We start from the raw sequence: 12702 nt of genomic DNA, 5'->3' as shown, positions 1-12702 counted from the left end.
ATTTGAATTTTCTATAAACAGCAGAGAATTCGAACGAGGAAAAAGAAACTTTTTGAGCGATTTAATTGATTTATCATTTATTTTGTCATTTTTGTTTAATACATATCAACATCTTAACTTTAGTGGTTTGAAAAAATATTTTCATTAATTTATTTATCATTTATAACTTATAAATTATTTGTATATTGAATCGTAAATAACCGAGTTATTCAAGCTTTTATTTTGTGGATAAGCAATAAATAGCACCTCCCACAAAATACTCTTCAATATTACAATATATCGATTAATGTACAAAAAGATACATCTTAACATGTAATTGGTAACGAAATATTACACATAGTAACTGAAAATTGGCTTAACTATTAATTTTACGAACTAGAACAGATCATTGATTGTAAGTGATATTATATTTGTCGTAACTAGTGTAATTGACACGGTAAACTGTTACACTTAAACATACAATATCAGCAATAATAGCGTGCAATGCAAGCTAACTGCTAAACGTCATTGAAAAAACTACCAGAAACATTTTCAATTATTAAATATATCATCATGTAAGGCACCAAATTTTCTTCTAAGTAATACTGCCAAGTATAAATTGTTACAGTAGATTCCGGTGTTTTATAAACAACTATCTACAATAAGAATTTTAACTACTAATGCCAATGTAATTGTTTGCAAGTACTAATTGGCAATTTTATTTAGCTAACTCATTGAGCATATATCGTATGCCTTCAATTCCATGATTATGTTAACGAAATGTCTACTTACAAAAACTATAAGTAGTAAAAAATTACAACTCTAAAAGCTCGATTGATTTTGATTTCCTTTTCACATTAAATACGAAAACGATACAACCGTATAACAAAAAAATTAATAATTTTTAAGGAATTATTGCTAAAAATGCCGTTAACTTAAAAACATTTTTCTTAATATCGTACTAAAGACAGCATAAAATCGTAGTAACTTTTCAAGTAAATAAGAGGCATAAAAAAGTACGGAACAGCCTGATTTTCAGATCACCATATAAAAAACATTTGTATCTTATGAGAAAAAAAAGGTTCTCATAAAATCGAAACGATTTTTCCACTAATTCAAATAAGCACTCGCATTCTGAAAAATTATTTTCTTAAAAAAAACAGTCGTATTTGTTTCGGTTAATCAATAGAATATATCGATAACGGAACTTCGATGTCACATAAATGTTTCAGACACGTTATTAACACATTAAGTATCGGATAATTACAATAAGTATAAAATAGCAACCATGTAGTCTTCGAAAAACTGAGGAATGCATCAAAGATATACGAGATCGGCATAAATTGCCGATTCATACAAGTGGAGTACTGAAAGCGCAAAAAAAGTCACGAGATACATTGAGCCCCGCTTTTTATATTATAATTTGTATAAAGTAAACGGAGATAACATCGACGTATTTTCGTGACTGGTACAACAACAGATATCGATTGCGCTTCGCGGTAAATCACACGGGTGTCTCGGGATTTTCCCAATCCTGAGCGTTTTGTCGGGCCAGCGATCGGCCGCCGTTGGCCGATGAAGCGGTAGATTCGTGCACCATGAGACCGAGCGCGCCCATGTCGAGGACGCAGTGCTCCAAACTCGACGTCAAGTCTCGCGACATGTGTCCGCCGGTGCTGCAGCCGGCAGTCGTGGGCGAGACCGAGTCGCTGCTGTTGTCGGTCGGACCCGGGCTGCGCATCGACGACGTGGTGTCCGACGAGCAGGTGGGGCTCGAAAGCTCCGAGACCAGCGGCGTCGACTCGCCGCCGCTGTCCTCGCTCGTCGACAGAGTCGCTTCGTTGCTGCCCGTCTGCTGCTGGCCCGATTTGCCGTGGCTCAGCAGCTTGTCCTTGAGGCGACTCAATTTTGCCGGAAGTCCCGAGGTGACCGGTGGCACGGGAATGGTGATGCCGAGCTCCTCGCTGAGCGACGTGGTCGAGCGTCGATTGCCCCGTCTCAGGGCCTCGGCGTAGTTGTCGGTGGACTTGGAGCGCGACGCCGGTTTCGGCGATGTGGGCGGCGACACCATGAGCGAGCCGGGCCTCAATTGCTGTTTATGATGGAGTCCCGCGCTCGTCGGTGGCGTTCGGTAATGATTGTTGGTCGAGCAGCTCGACACTACGCTGCAATGCGACGAGAGGCTGCGCTGAGAGCTAGCTCGATGCATCTGGGGCATGGCGTACGAATCCATGGAGTCGTCCGAGCTAGAGTCCTCGGCCAGGGCCTCTTCCGAGACCGGCACCCAGTGCAGAAGAGGATTCGACTGAAGTATCACGTAGTCCGTTTCTTGATGGGACATGCTCGAGGCACGTGATCGCATACCTGTAACAACATTTCGAGACGCTATTTTAGAATAATTTACATTTGTAGCGAACACAGCTTACACTGTTTCGTGCGACACTTTTAAGATTAGATAGTACTTACTAGGTAATCGTGCAAAGCAACACTGCGTGCATAGTGTGAGTACTTAGTTTTTCAAGTATTAGTCAAACGCTACTGGTTATTTACAAATTTAGTATTTTCTTTAAGAGCTGAAAGATATTAGTGGAGAGGTTTTGTCATGCACGAAGCACTTATAAAGAATTAAACAACGCTGTAAATACAATAAAACTCTCGTAAAAACGTGTAAGATTATTATTGTTTTCAATTTCTTGTTTCGCATTCAAACGACACGTGAATAACATTCTTATTTGAATAATGTGTTAGTACGAGAAACGATTGTAAAATAACAAACAAAATATCAAATTAAATATTAACTACGTTCGATCTACAATAAAGACATCTTCAAAAATGTATAGCCTACCAAGACCTAGGCCCTGACATCCGTCTAACTAAAAATCTTGTTTGAAGAAAGAAAAAAAAGAGCAATAAAAAGAGCAATAAACTTTGATCGACTCTCTTTTAAATTTTTTATTGCCATTGATATAATTATAATATAATTTCATTTTTGCGTAGTGTTTCACATAAAAAATAATAGAAACTACTTTTTCAAAAATCATACAGCTATAGTGTAGTAGTAGCATTAAATAATATCGTTTCAACGCGACAAATTAGTACACTCCATTGAGATCAACTATCTGATTCAATAATATTATTGCATATTCACTGTTTTTGACTTTAAAGATTTCTCTGGCTGAGGAACATTCCATTGTTTTATCACTTTTTAAATCTTTCTCTAATACTCTATTATTTCTTAAACTTCATAAGTATCACAGTTCTTTCATCCCATTATTTTTATTATTTTTTTTAATGTTCAAAAGTACCATCAAATAAAGTTTAATTTTCAATTAAAATAAAAGTAAGTACTTGAAAATTTAATGATATTCCTCTATCAAAATTCAACATTATTTTATTCAATGTTTTTTTTTGTATCAACAATATAGTGTAGTAACAATGTTTTAAGAACATTTTATTTAATACATCACCAGCTGGTAATGTAAGAATGTTTTAAAATCTCATCTTTTTTGTCAACACTTTTGGCACATTAGCACGGCACATGTCTCACATTAATTTTAGTTGACATAAAGTATAAACTTATCCATTCTAATTTTTGTCGCAATCACAACTTATTTACAACTTACATTCTACGATCATACATAGTTCTTATGTAATAAGTTATTATTATATATCTACAATTTTATAGATAACATTTATCGTCCCCTGATTAACAATATTTCTTTCATTAGATTGTATCAACGACAATTACTGCAATTTTAAGCACCATGACATAAATATTATGAAATATTAAAGTACTTTTTTTAAGTTTGAAAACAGTTTTAATATGCTTTATCTTAAAAGTATAAGTATCCTTATATTTTATAGAATAGATGCAAATATCCGATGAATTGGCACAACAGGTTTTCAATATACATATTTGCATAAAGTAATAGTTTTCAAAATATCTTCAGTCTTAACGCGTAAATTTGATGATTTGCTATCTGCACAAATGCAGTTCTTGAAATCTTACGGATTTACAATACAGTAAGTTTCAACGTTTAAGTACTATATGGAATGATTTGTATTTTTATGTTAATTCTCATGAATATAAATGCAATTATTCTAAAAACAAAAGAAAGTATCTGATTTATTGAAGCTTTTCATTTTTCTTTTTAGGCAATTTATTAAAAAATTGATGAAAAACTCCTGGTATCTTCATAGAGGTTTCGTTTAAACTCGGGTGTCGTTAGTAACACAATTGCCATTATTAAGAATGCGTGCAAGGAAGAGCACAATTATTTAATAGCTAGACAAGTTCAAGCGTCTTTATTGTAGAATTCGTTTACGGAGTCAGGGCTTTGATCGTTGGGCGGCGGTTCGTCAACTACAACCTTGGGTAGTGTAATTGCTACACTATTAAGCTCACCTGGCAGTGAGTCTACAGGTGCAGGCGGTACATCCAAGACATCCTCGCAAGCCTCTTCATTTAAAGTTTGAAGAGCGCCACAAATCATTTGCTCTTCTAGTGTTACCTGTAATGAATTGATTTAGAATATAAAATTGAATACGTATTAAACTTTGCTGTAGAGGTTCAAAATTTTACTATTAATTCCAAGTTATAAAATGCTAATCATTTTCTACTACGTTCAATAAAAAATTTTCAACATTAACCATGCATAAAAGGTTATTCATAAACTACAATCTTACCTGCAACTGTGATTAGTAATTTAGTTCGCAATATCCGATCGGGTGAGACAATAAATAATAAAAGTGAAAAGTTGAATAAGTAATAGTTTTCAAAATTTGCATTTTCATTAATATCAATAACTTCTATTAAGTATTAAGTTATTTAAAAAAATTGTTAATTATCACTATTTGAATACTTCAGAAAATTAGATTGATGTAAATTAATATTAGTTTAAAATTAAAGAACCTATTTTTAATTTAATCAAGATATTACTTTGACATTGTAACACCAATCATTGTAGCTTTGAAAGTCATATGAAAATTAAAATAAAAAATGTACCAACCTGTTTTTCCATTATTGATTGTTTTGTAGAATCTCTTCTAGGAGGTCCGTCAGTTCTAGAAGTACCTTTTTCTTTTTCAACTATAGACGGTACTCTTACTGAAGTATTTTGGGTAGCATGATCTACTATAAGTAGTAATAATTATTTTAAATTACAATATAAATTTATTTAGATTAAATACAGATGAAATAAATTACCTTTCTTAGCGTTCGGTTCATCAGCCCCAACAATGAATCTAACGCTTCTAGGGCCTTCCTCGTTAGTAGTGGTAAAGGTTGTTCGTTCTTGTTCTCTTAAAGAAACAATGACAATACGGAATAGTTCCCAATCACCAAATGCCATATGCAATGCCTATAAAAATATTAAATATAGAACATAAAAGATTAAGGTTTGAATAATGAGAGGTTGCTAAGGAAATTGAAATTTACCTCCTTCAAATCTAATATGTCACAGTTTAATAATACTGCGCCTGTGATGTTATTATCTTTTATAACGCGTTTGTAAGTTGGTAAATTTTGGGGATTAATGTCTTGAATTTTATCTAATAAATCACAGATATTGTCCACCGTGAGTGTAGATAATTTTTGGTCCATTATTTCAGGCTAAAAGGAAGAATTTTATGAGATTTTCATTCGATGATATTGAATATATGTTTAGGGGAAAATTCCTTACAGGTAACACAACAGCAGGTACTGGTTTTGGATCCATCATGGACATTAGATTTTGAGTAGGGTGCCACTGAGGGCGCCATTCATAGCCATAACCAGCCGTCGACCAACCAACTGATTGAGGAGGCATCGGCATTGGGGGTGCCTGCATATGCATGGGGAGCGGAGCCGACGGTATTTGCTGTGTTACGGTTGCGCGCGATTGTTTTACAGATCGATTTGCCGGAGCGCCACGTTGCATCGACCAGTTTGGTTCCATTGTTATACTCGGTACCACAGGATTGGCCCAATTGAACATGCTCTGCTGGTGCTGTTGCTGTTGACTGGCTTCTTCTTCCATGGTCTGCTGTTCTTCTTTGATCTTTTTCTTGATATAAGGATCGAGATTGATGGTGAATGGCAAGAAGACTTTCATATCACTAACGAGTAGACGTGAACGATGGAAAGTCAGAAAAGCGTCTAGTTTTCGTTCGTCGCGATCCATATCAAGCTGTGCATCTTTCAAGATAGGAATTTGAGGGCGCACTCTGAAATTGAATGAATAGAATTACCAATTTTCATTTATGATGCGAAAAACTAGATTTAAACTGCATTACGCATCTACTTACTTATCGTATAGATTTTTCAAAGACATGGAGTCCTCGAGATTATCTTCGGTTGTATCATAGTGTAATATTATCCACGAAGTTCTAAATGGCCATTGTTCAGTAATATTAATCCAACTGGCCAAATGGTACCAGTTGAAGTCAATTTGGAATGATTTCAATAACCTCCCTATGTTAGTAAATTAATTATTAAAAGATGTAAACAACGATTTATTCGGTTAATAAAAAGTAAACATTACCTGTAATGTAAACGACGTTCATTAAACGTCTCATACTGCGTGGATTGACATCACTAAAGTAGTCGTCAGTCAACAGCATTTTGCTCAAATCCTGAGCTCCGCCCATTTTATTTAAATTGCTTCCAATGCTACTAGCTATGGAGTCGCTCATTCTGAGTTTTCGACTACCCTTTCGGCTGGGAGGCTTGAGTTTTTCATTGCTGTTGATGACGGTTGACTCGGTGCTCAAACGGCGATTCGACATCGAGCGTTGTATTGGATTTGCTGCATAATTGGCACTTTCCTCGGCTTCGCTCCACATGGCTTTCCTATTGTTTTCTCTTGCAGTGTTTTGTGCTACCTTAAGTTGCCTAAGGCCGCTATTTTGCAAGTAAAACGGCAAATGAACCATGTTACGCAAGTAATCGTGGCCACCTATATTCGACTCGGTAAACAAGCGTCGACTGTTTACCTCCACCGCCTGTAAATTTCAATACATTGTCGTTTGTAATCACGAATCAAAGTATGATTTATTCGATATAGACAGGTGCTAGAATTACCTTTGATATAATGTGAGGATCAATGGCTAAAATAACTACGAAGGGACATCCATTATCACTGAACAATGCTTGAATAGCATCGAGCACCAATAGCACCTTATCTTGTTCACAACTATCGAGACCGTCTACTACGACAACTAATCTACTCTTTTGACTAGTAAAACTGTCTAGGCACTTGACCTGTAGAAAAGCAGCGATCATTAGCGAATCAAAAATTCAAAGTATGCACGTGGTGCTTGACACTTCAAACGAACGACTCACCATTTCCACCATGAGATTGACTTCGCTTTTGAGCGTCTGTATAAAACCTTCGCTCTTCAAGTTTTCCAACTTGGCAACGCGACGTCGCAGCTGCCTGCGCTGAGAAAATATGAGCGAGCGAATCGTCTTGCCCCACGTGCGCACATGGGCAATCACATTGACAGATATGAATACGGCTATGCAGATCATGATAATGTGAGCTGTCACTCGATCGAGAACAGGCCTAGAATAAAGACATTAATATTACAATGCACATTTCTCTCGATCGAAGATACGAAAAAAAGCGGATTTTATCCTCTTAACGAAATGTACTCACTGCTCGGATGATAATTCGAAGAGATAAACCGCGAGTACGCTGATTCCAAGGAGAAAACTGATGAAGCAAAATTCAAATATGGCAACGTTAGGCATGCAGCACATTTGACGCCACTTCCACGACTCGTTGGTCTTGGAAGCTTTCGGCTTCAAAGCTCGATACAGACGAGTCGGTAGCGAGCCGAATTCAGCCTCGATGGCGTCGTAGAGCGAGCCGACCATCTGGACGATGGCGTTCTCGCCGGCTGCGGTGGTGCCGACTCGAGTCTGATCGGTGAAGAAGAACTTGATCGGCTGCACGGTGGTGACCTCGGACTCGGGCGTCGGTGGCGGACCCGGCGGATGGCAGAAGGTCACCTGCAGCAGCAGCTTCAACGAGTTCAGCTTCTTGCTCAAGCCCGTCGTAAAGTTGTACGGCCAGTCCCAGTCGTATCTTAATGAGAAAAAAAGTCATCGGAATTAGCGATCGAAAAATGCACACAATAATAAGTACGCACGAACTGATAAAAGACTCGTATTTGTTTCGCACGTGCACGCGCAACTCACTTGTTATTGGCGTAGTAGGCACAGCTGAGCAATAAGTACGTCAAGACGACCAAGCCGACTCCGGAAGCCAGTCCCGCTATCCAAGATTGCGTGAAGAGGCCTAGGATCACTCCGAAGATGAGCGAGATGTGCAGAATGACGAGGAAGAGCAAGGTGGAAAACTCGAACGTCGGATCGAGCCAGTGACGCGCGAAATTTTTCATCTCCTCTGCAATCATCGTAATTACGAAAAAAACAGTTAGCACACCGCGCGTCTATTTCATTCGGTAGCGGTAAGCTGTCTGTCTCGAACGTACCCCTCAGCTTGTTGAGCAAAAACGACTTGCCCGATCCCCACTTGGCGTAGAGACCGACGGTGATCGGAGTCGAGAGCGAGGGCTCGCTCAGGATGTCCGCCAGGGCGCAGCTGTACAGATCGTAGCCCAGCATGTTCTCGTTGTCCTCGTTGGTGTTCAAGCGTCGCGCGCCGAATATCAGACTCAGGATGTTCTTGTTGTGGGCGAGATCGATGTTGTAGGGGGTCTCGCCGGCCTTGTTGGGCCTGTAGAGCAGCTGGCTGTGCTTGGGGTTCTGCAGGAGGATCTCGACCATGCGCCTGGAGCGGGCGCGCATCGCGATGTGCAGCACGGTGTCGCCCTTGTTGTCCGTGGCGGACACCTTGGCCCGGTGCTTGAGCAGGTCCAGGACCATCTCCTCGTTGCGCAGCTTGACGGCGCGCAGCAGGGGCGTGTCGCCGTCCTTGGTGGCGATCTCCAGGTCGGGCGAGCTGTGCAGCAGCATCTTCAGGATGGTCGGGTTGACTTTTTCCACCGCGACGTAAGTGGCCGTTTTACGGTCCTATAGAGCAAATGATTTATCGAGTTTCAATAAATGTTCCGTCACGATTCATTGCCAAAAAGAAGTCGCGGTTCGCGCGCGTCACGTTTACTGCAAGCTCGGCTATTAGCGCACGGGTAATTAATATCAAACAGTTTGAGCAACGCTCGGACTTTATGCCAGAGTAGAGAAACGATTGATTTACACGAGTTAATCTGCTAAAAACCAGACCGAGACGCCTTACTTATTTCCGTGCAACGTAGCACGTGTTTGGCGGCGGCGGCGGTGTGGCAGTGGCAATTTACAAAAGTCGCCGATTTATACGCACAAATCTCTCGAGCATACATCGGACTAGACGTATGTCAGACGAGTCGTTAAGCAGCATATGCTTGTGGCGTAATAAAAAGTATAAACACCAAATATAAATCGTTCGCCTTTTTTTCCTCGTCGCGCGATACAATTTATCTTTATTTACATACCTTTCCAGGGATGTTGATCTCCACGTGCTTCTTGAGCAGCGCATCGACGATGACTTTATAGCCACCCTTGACCGCGTGTATCAAATTCGTGTCGCCGGACTTGTCCTGTATGTTGACGTAGGCGCCGGCGCTGAGCAGCTGCGTGACGATCTCGCTGTAGCCCTCGCGGCAGGCGATCGACAGCGCCGTGCAGCCGTCCTTGTCGACGGCGTTGACGTTGGGCCGGTAGGGTATGCTCAGCAGCTTGTTCACCACCGTCGCGTGATTGTTCTGGGTCGCCACGATGAGCGGCGTCCACGAGTACATGCCCGCGGTGTCGGCGTTGGCGCCGGCGTCCAGCAGATCCGAGACGATCTGCTCGTTGCCGTTGCGCGCCGCCCACACCAACGCTGTGGTGCCGTACTAAAAAGAGTTTTGGGTAAAAAGAAATTTGATAATATCGAGCTTGCGGAGACGAGCTTTGATCGCGAGATGGATGCGGATGACGAAGGGAGGAGGATGAGTACGCAATAATGTATACGATGTATATATACCAACCTTGTCGCCGACATTGACCTTGGCCCCGTAGGACAGCAGCTGCTTGACTATATCGGCGTAGCCTCGGCCGGCCGCCCACAGCAGCGACGATATGTGATAGTTGCCGTGCGCGTTGACGTCGGCCCCGCGCGACAGCAGCAGCGTCACCGTCGAGCCGTGGTTCTTGTAGGCCGCCCACATGAGCGCCGTCCAGCCACCCTGCGCATATTACATCGACGAGCACACGCGTTAAATTTCATACTTCGAGAGCTTTACACCACTCCCGGCATTTTTTTTTTCAATGTATGTAATCGTGCTTACCGCGTCTCGATGCTCGAGCTTGGCTCCGTGCTCGATGAGCTCCATGCAGACTTCGGTGTGACCCTCCTTGGCCGCGCACATGAGCGCCGTCCAATTGTCCTGCAAGCACACGGAGTTGACGCACACGTTAAATTTGACATTTTCGCGGATCGAGTACATTCAAGTAGAATAGCTTTTTTTCGTCGGCACCGTAGAATCAATTCTTTTGTGCCTCATTTTTTCGTCATAATACATCGTAGATGAAAAAAAATTCAATATTCATTAGGCACACTCCATACAGTGTTATTTGTTTGATGATATGATTATAATGACTTGGTTTAGCTCCGTTTACATTGATAACTCCAAAATTTCATTAAATGAGTTTTGAATAGTATTTAAGCTTGATCGCTATAATATTTTGAAAAACCTGAGTCTATGTAAAGCTCAGATCCACGTAGCCTTGTATGCGTATACGGCGTAGCGTTACTACGGCAAAACACCGCAGGCTGGACAACACAAGAAGAGGTCATGCATGCGACGCAAAATGTAAACAACAAAAGGAGCACACAGTTCTCAGTGCTTTTCGCCACTTGTCCCTTGTAGTTCGCTCGATCATTACAGAAAGATTCGTAGCTATCGACATTCCAAGCGAGAAAGATGGAATCTAGTGGTTTATTTAACAAAGTCGTCAGGTAATTTTCATTTCGCGAGAATGAAATAGTAAAAATATTTATATGAAGTGCAGGATCTTATTGTAATTATTATTTCAGAGTGAAAGAGAAATCTGGTGATGTGTCGCGTATTCAAAATGATTGTGATATGACAGACCAAAAACCTAATTTTAAACATGTCCAATGCTTATCAATTTCGCTGAAAGATGCTGTAAGTGTTGATAATTATACGTAACTCGTATTGTATAGTTGTTCTTTAATGATATTTTCTTACATCAATTTTATTCTTCGACAGATCGAAGCGCTTCGAAAATTTGACGAAAATCGAGAGGCTGAACTCGAGAACGAAATGAAAACAGCTTTTGAATATGAAGATATCGAACACAATATGGATTTGTCGGTAGTGAAAAAAATTGACGATGATTTTCAATATCACTTGCAAAATATACAAAATAACGATGGTTATAATACTCAAAACATAGTTGAAATGGAAACCTCGGAAGAAGAGAAACAGGAATTTTTTGAAAACAATACAGAAACTTTGGAACAATACAGAAAAAGAAGAACTGACGAACATAACCTCGAACCACGCATCGATACAGTGCATAATGGCGATTCGTCGCATGCATGTGATATTTGCAGAAAGAATTTCACAACAAAGGGAAATCTTAAGTTACACATCGATGCAGTACATAAAGATATTAAACATCCATGCGATATATGCGGTAAAAGATTCACAAGTAAGTACTATCTCAATACCCACATCGATGCAGTACATAAAGATATTAAACATCCATGCGATATATGCGGTAAAAAATTCACAAATAAGCCCTATCTCAATACCCATATCGATGCTGTGCACAAAGGTGTCAAGCATGTATGTGATATATGTAGAAAGACATACTCATGTAAAAAGTATCTTCAACTCCACATCAATGCAATGCACAATGGTATTAGGTATCAATGTGACTTATGCGAAAAGACATTCGCACAGAAATGTTATCTCAAAATTCACATCGACTCGGTGCATACCGGTGTTACACATGCATGTAATCAATGTGGAAGATCATTTTCACAAAAAACTAGTCTCAAACTCCACATAGATAAGATGCACAAAGAAGTTACACGTGCGCGTTATATATGCGGAAAGAAATTCTCAGAGAAAGGTAGTCTCAAGCAACACACCAACTGGATGCACATTGGTACCAATAACGCAAGTAATGTTTGCGGAAAGTCATTCGCATACAAGATCAATCTCCTACTCCATATCGATGCAATGCACAATGATAAAGGGTATAAATGTGACTTATGTGAAAAGACATTCATACAGAAAGGTTATCTCAAAATTCACATTGACTCGGTGCATAATGGTATCACACATTTATGCGATGTTTGCGGAAAGACATTCAAGTACAAATGCGGTCTTAAAATCCACAGTTATAAGGAGCATAATTTGCGAATTACAAGTTAATTAATGAATATTGAAAATTGAATGTACTTTTTCAGAAGACTAATTTAAAAATGTTGATTTATATAATCTCGATTTATCCAATTTCATCTCATTATGTAAAAGCAATGTTTAAGTTTTGTAAAATCAATACATTTTTGTAGAAAAATTAAGCTTATTCTTATTTCAAAGCTAATATAATGTCGAACCCCTTAAATTGATAGAAATTTTTCATCTCATTTAGTTTGAAGTGCAAAAGATAAAGCGGCCAATCAAAAGCCGTTTTAAGCGTCTTAATTCTTCGGTACATTC

General features: G+C 39.6%; 1 protein-coding gene across 3 annotated transcripts in view; it reads right to left on the bottom strand.

The window, feature by feature from the left end:
- Positions 1 to 70: 70 nt before the first annotated feature.
- LOC106656615 (kinase D-interacting substrate of 220 kDa B) overlaps positions 71 to 12702 on the bottom strand; it is a 35174-nt gene continuing 22542 nt past the window's right edge. For all 3 annotated transcript variants that reach the window (XM_014377698.2, XM_023462812.1, XM_023462813.1), the window contains exons 4-20: positions 10294 to 10392; positions 9994 to 10191; positions 9457 to 9858; positions 8458 to 8998; positions 8162 to 8369; positions 7617 to 8048; positions 7301 to 7523; positions 7040 to 7219; positions 6501 to 6960; positions 6265 to 6430; positions 5661 to 6183; positions 5417 to 5590; positions 5186 to 5339; positions 4989 to 5113; positions 4666 to 4671; positions 4385 to 4490; positions 71 to 2343 (exon numbers count right to left, since the gene is read on the bottom strand). In XM_014377698.2, the coding sequence (XP_014233184.1) occupies positions 1484 to 2343; positions 4385 to 4490; positions 4666 to 4671; positions 4989 to 5113; positions 5186 to 5339; positions 5417 to 5590; positions 5661 to 6183; positions 6265 to 6430; positions 6501 to 6960; positions 7040 to 7219; positions 7301 to 7523; positions 7617 to 8048; positions 8162 to 8369; positions 8458 to 8998; positions 9457 to 9858; positions 9994 to 10191; positions 10294 to 10392 (4857 nt within the window). In that variant the 3' untranslated portion in view covers positions 71 to 1483. The remainder of the gene's footprint in view (positions 2344 to 4384; positions 4491 to 4665; positions 4672 to 4988; positions 5114 to 5185; positions 5340 to 5416; positions 5591 to 5660; positions 6184 to 6264; positions 6431 to 6500; positions 6961 to 7039; positions 7220 to 7300; positions 7524 to 7616; positions 8049 to 8161; positions 8370 to 8457; positions 8999 to 9456; positions 9859 to 9993; positions 10192 to 10293; positions 10393 to 12702) is intronic.

Source organism: Trichogramma pretiosum, unplaced genomic scaffold, assembly GCF_000599845.2.
Source record: "Trichogramma pretiosum strain Unisexual culture from Peru unplaced genomic scaffold, Tpre_2.0 scaffold1, whole genome shotgun sequence".
In the NCBI taxonomy this organism is placed as follows: Eukaryota; Metazoa; Arthropoda; class Insecta; order Hymenoptera; family Trichogrammatidae; genus Trichogramma; species Trichogramma pretiosum.
Note: the sequence above shows the minus strand (reverse complement) of the source record. Positions and strands in the feature narration are given on the sequence as shown.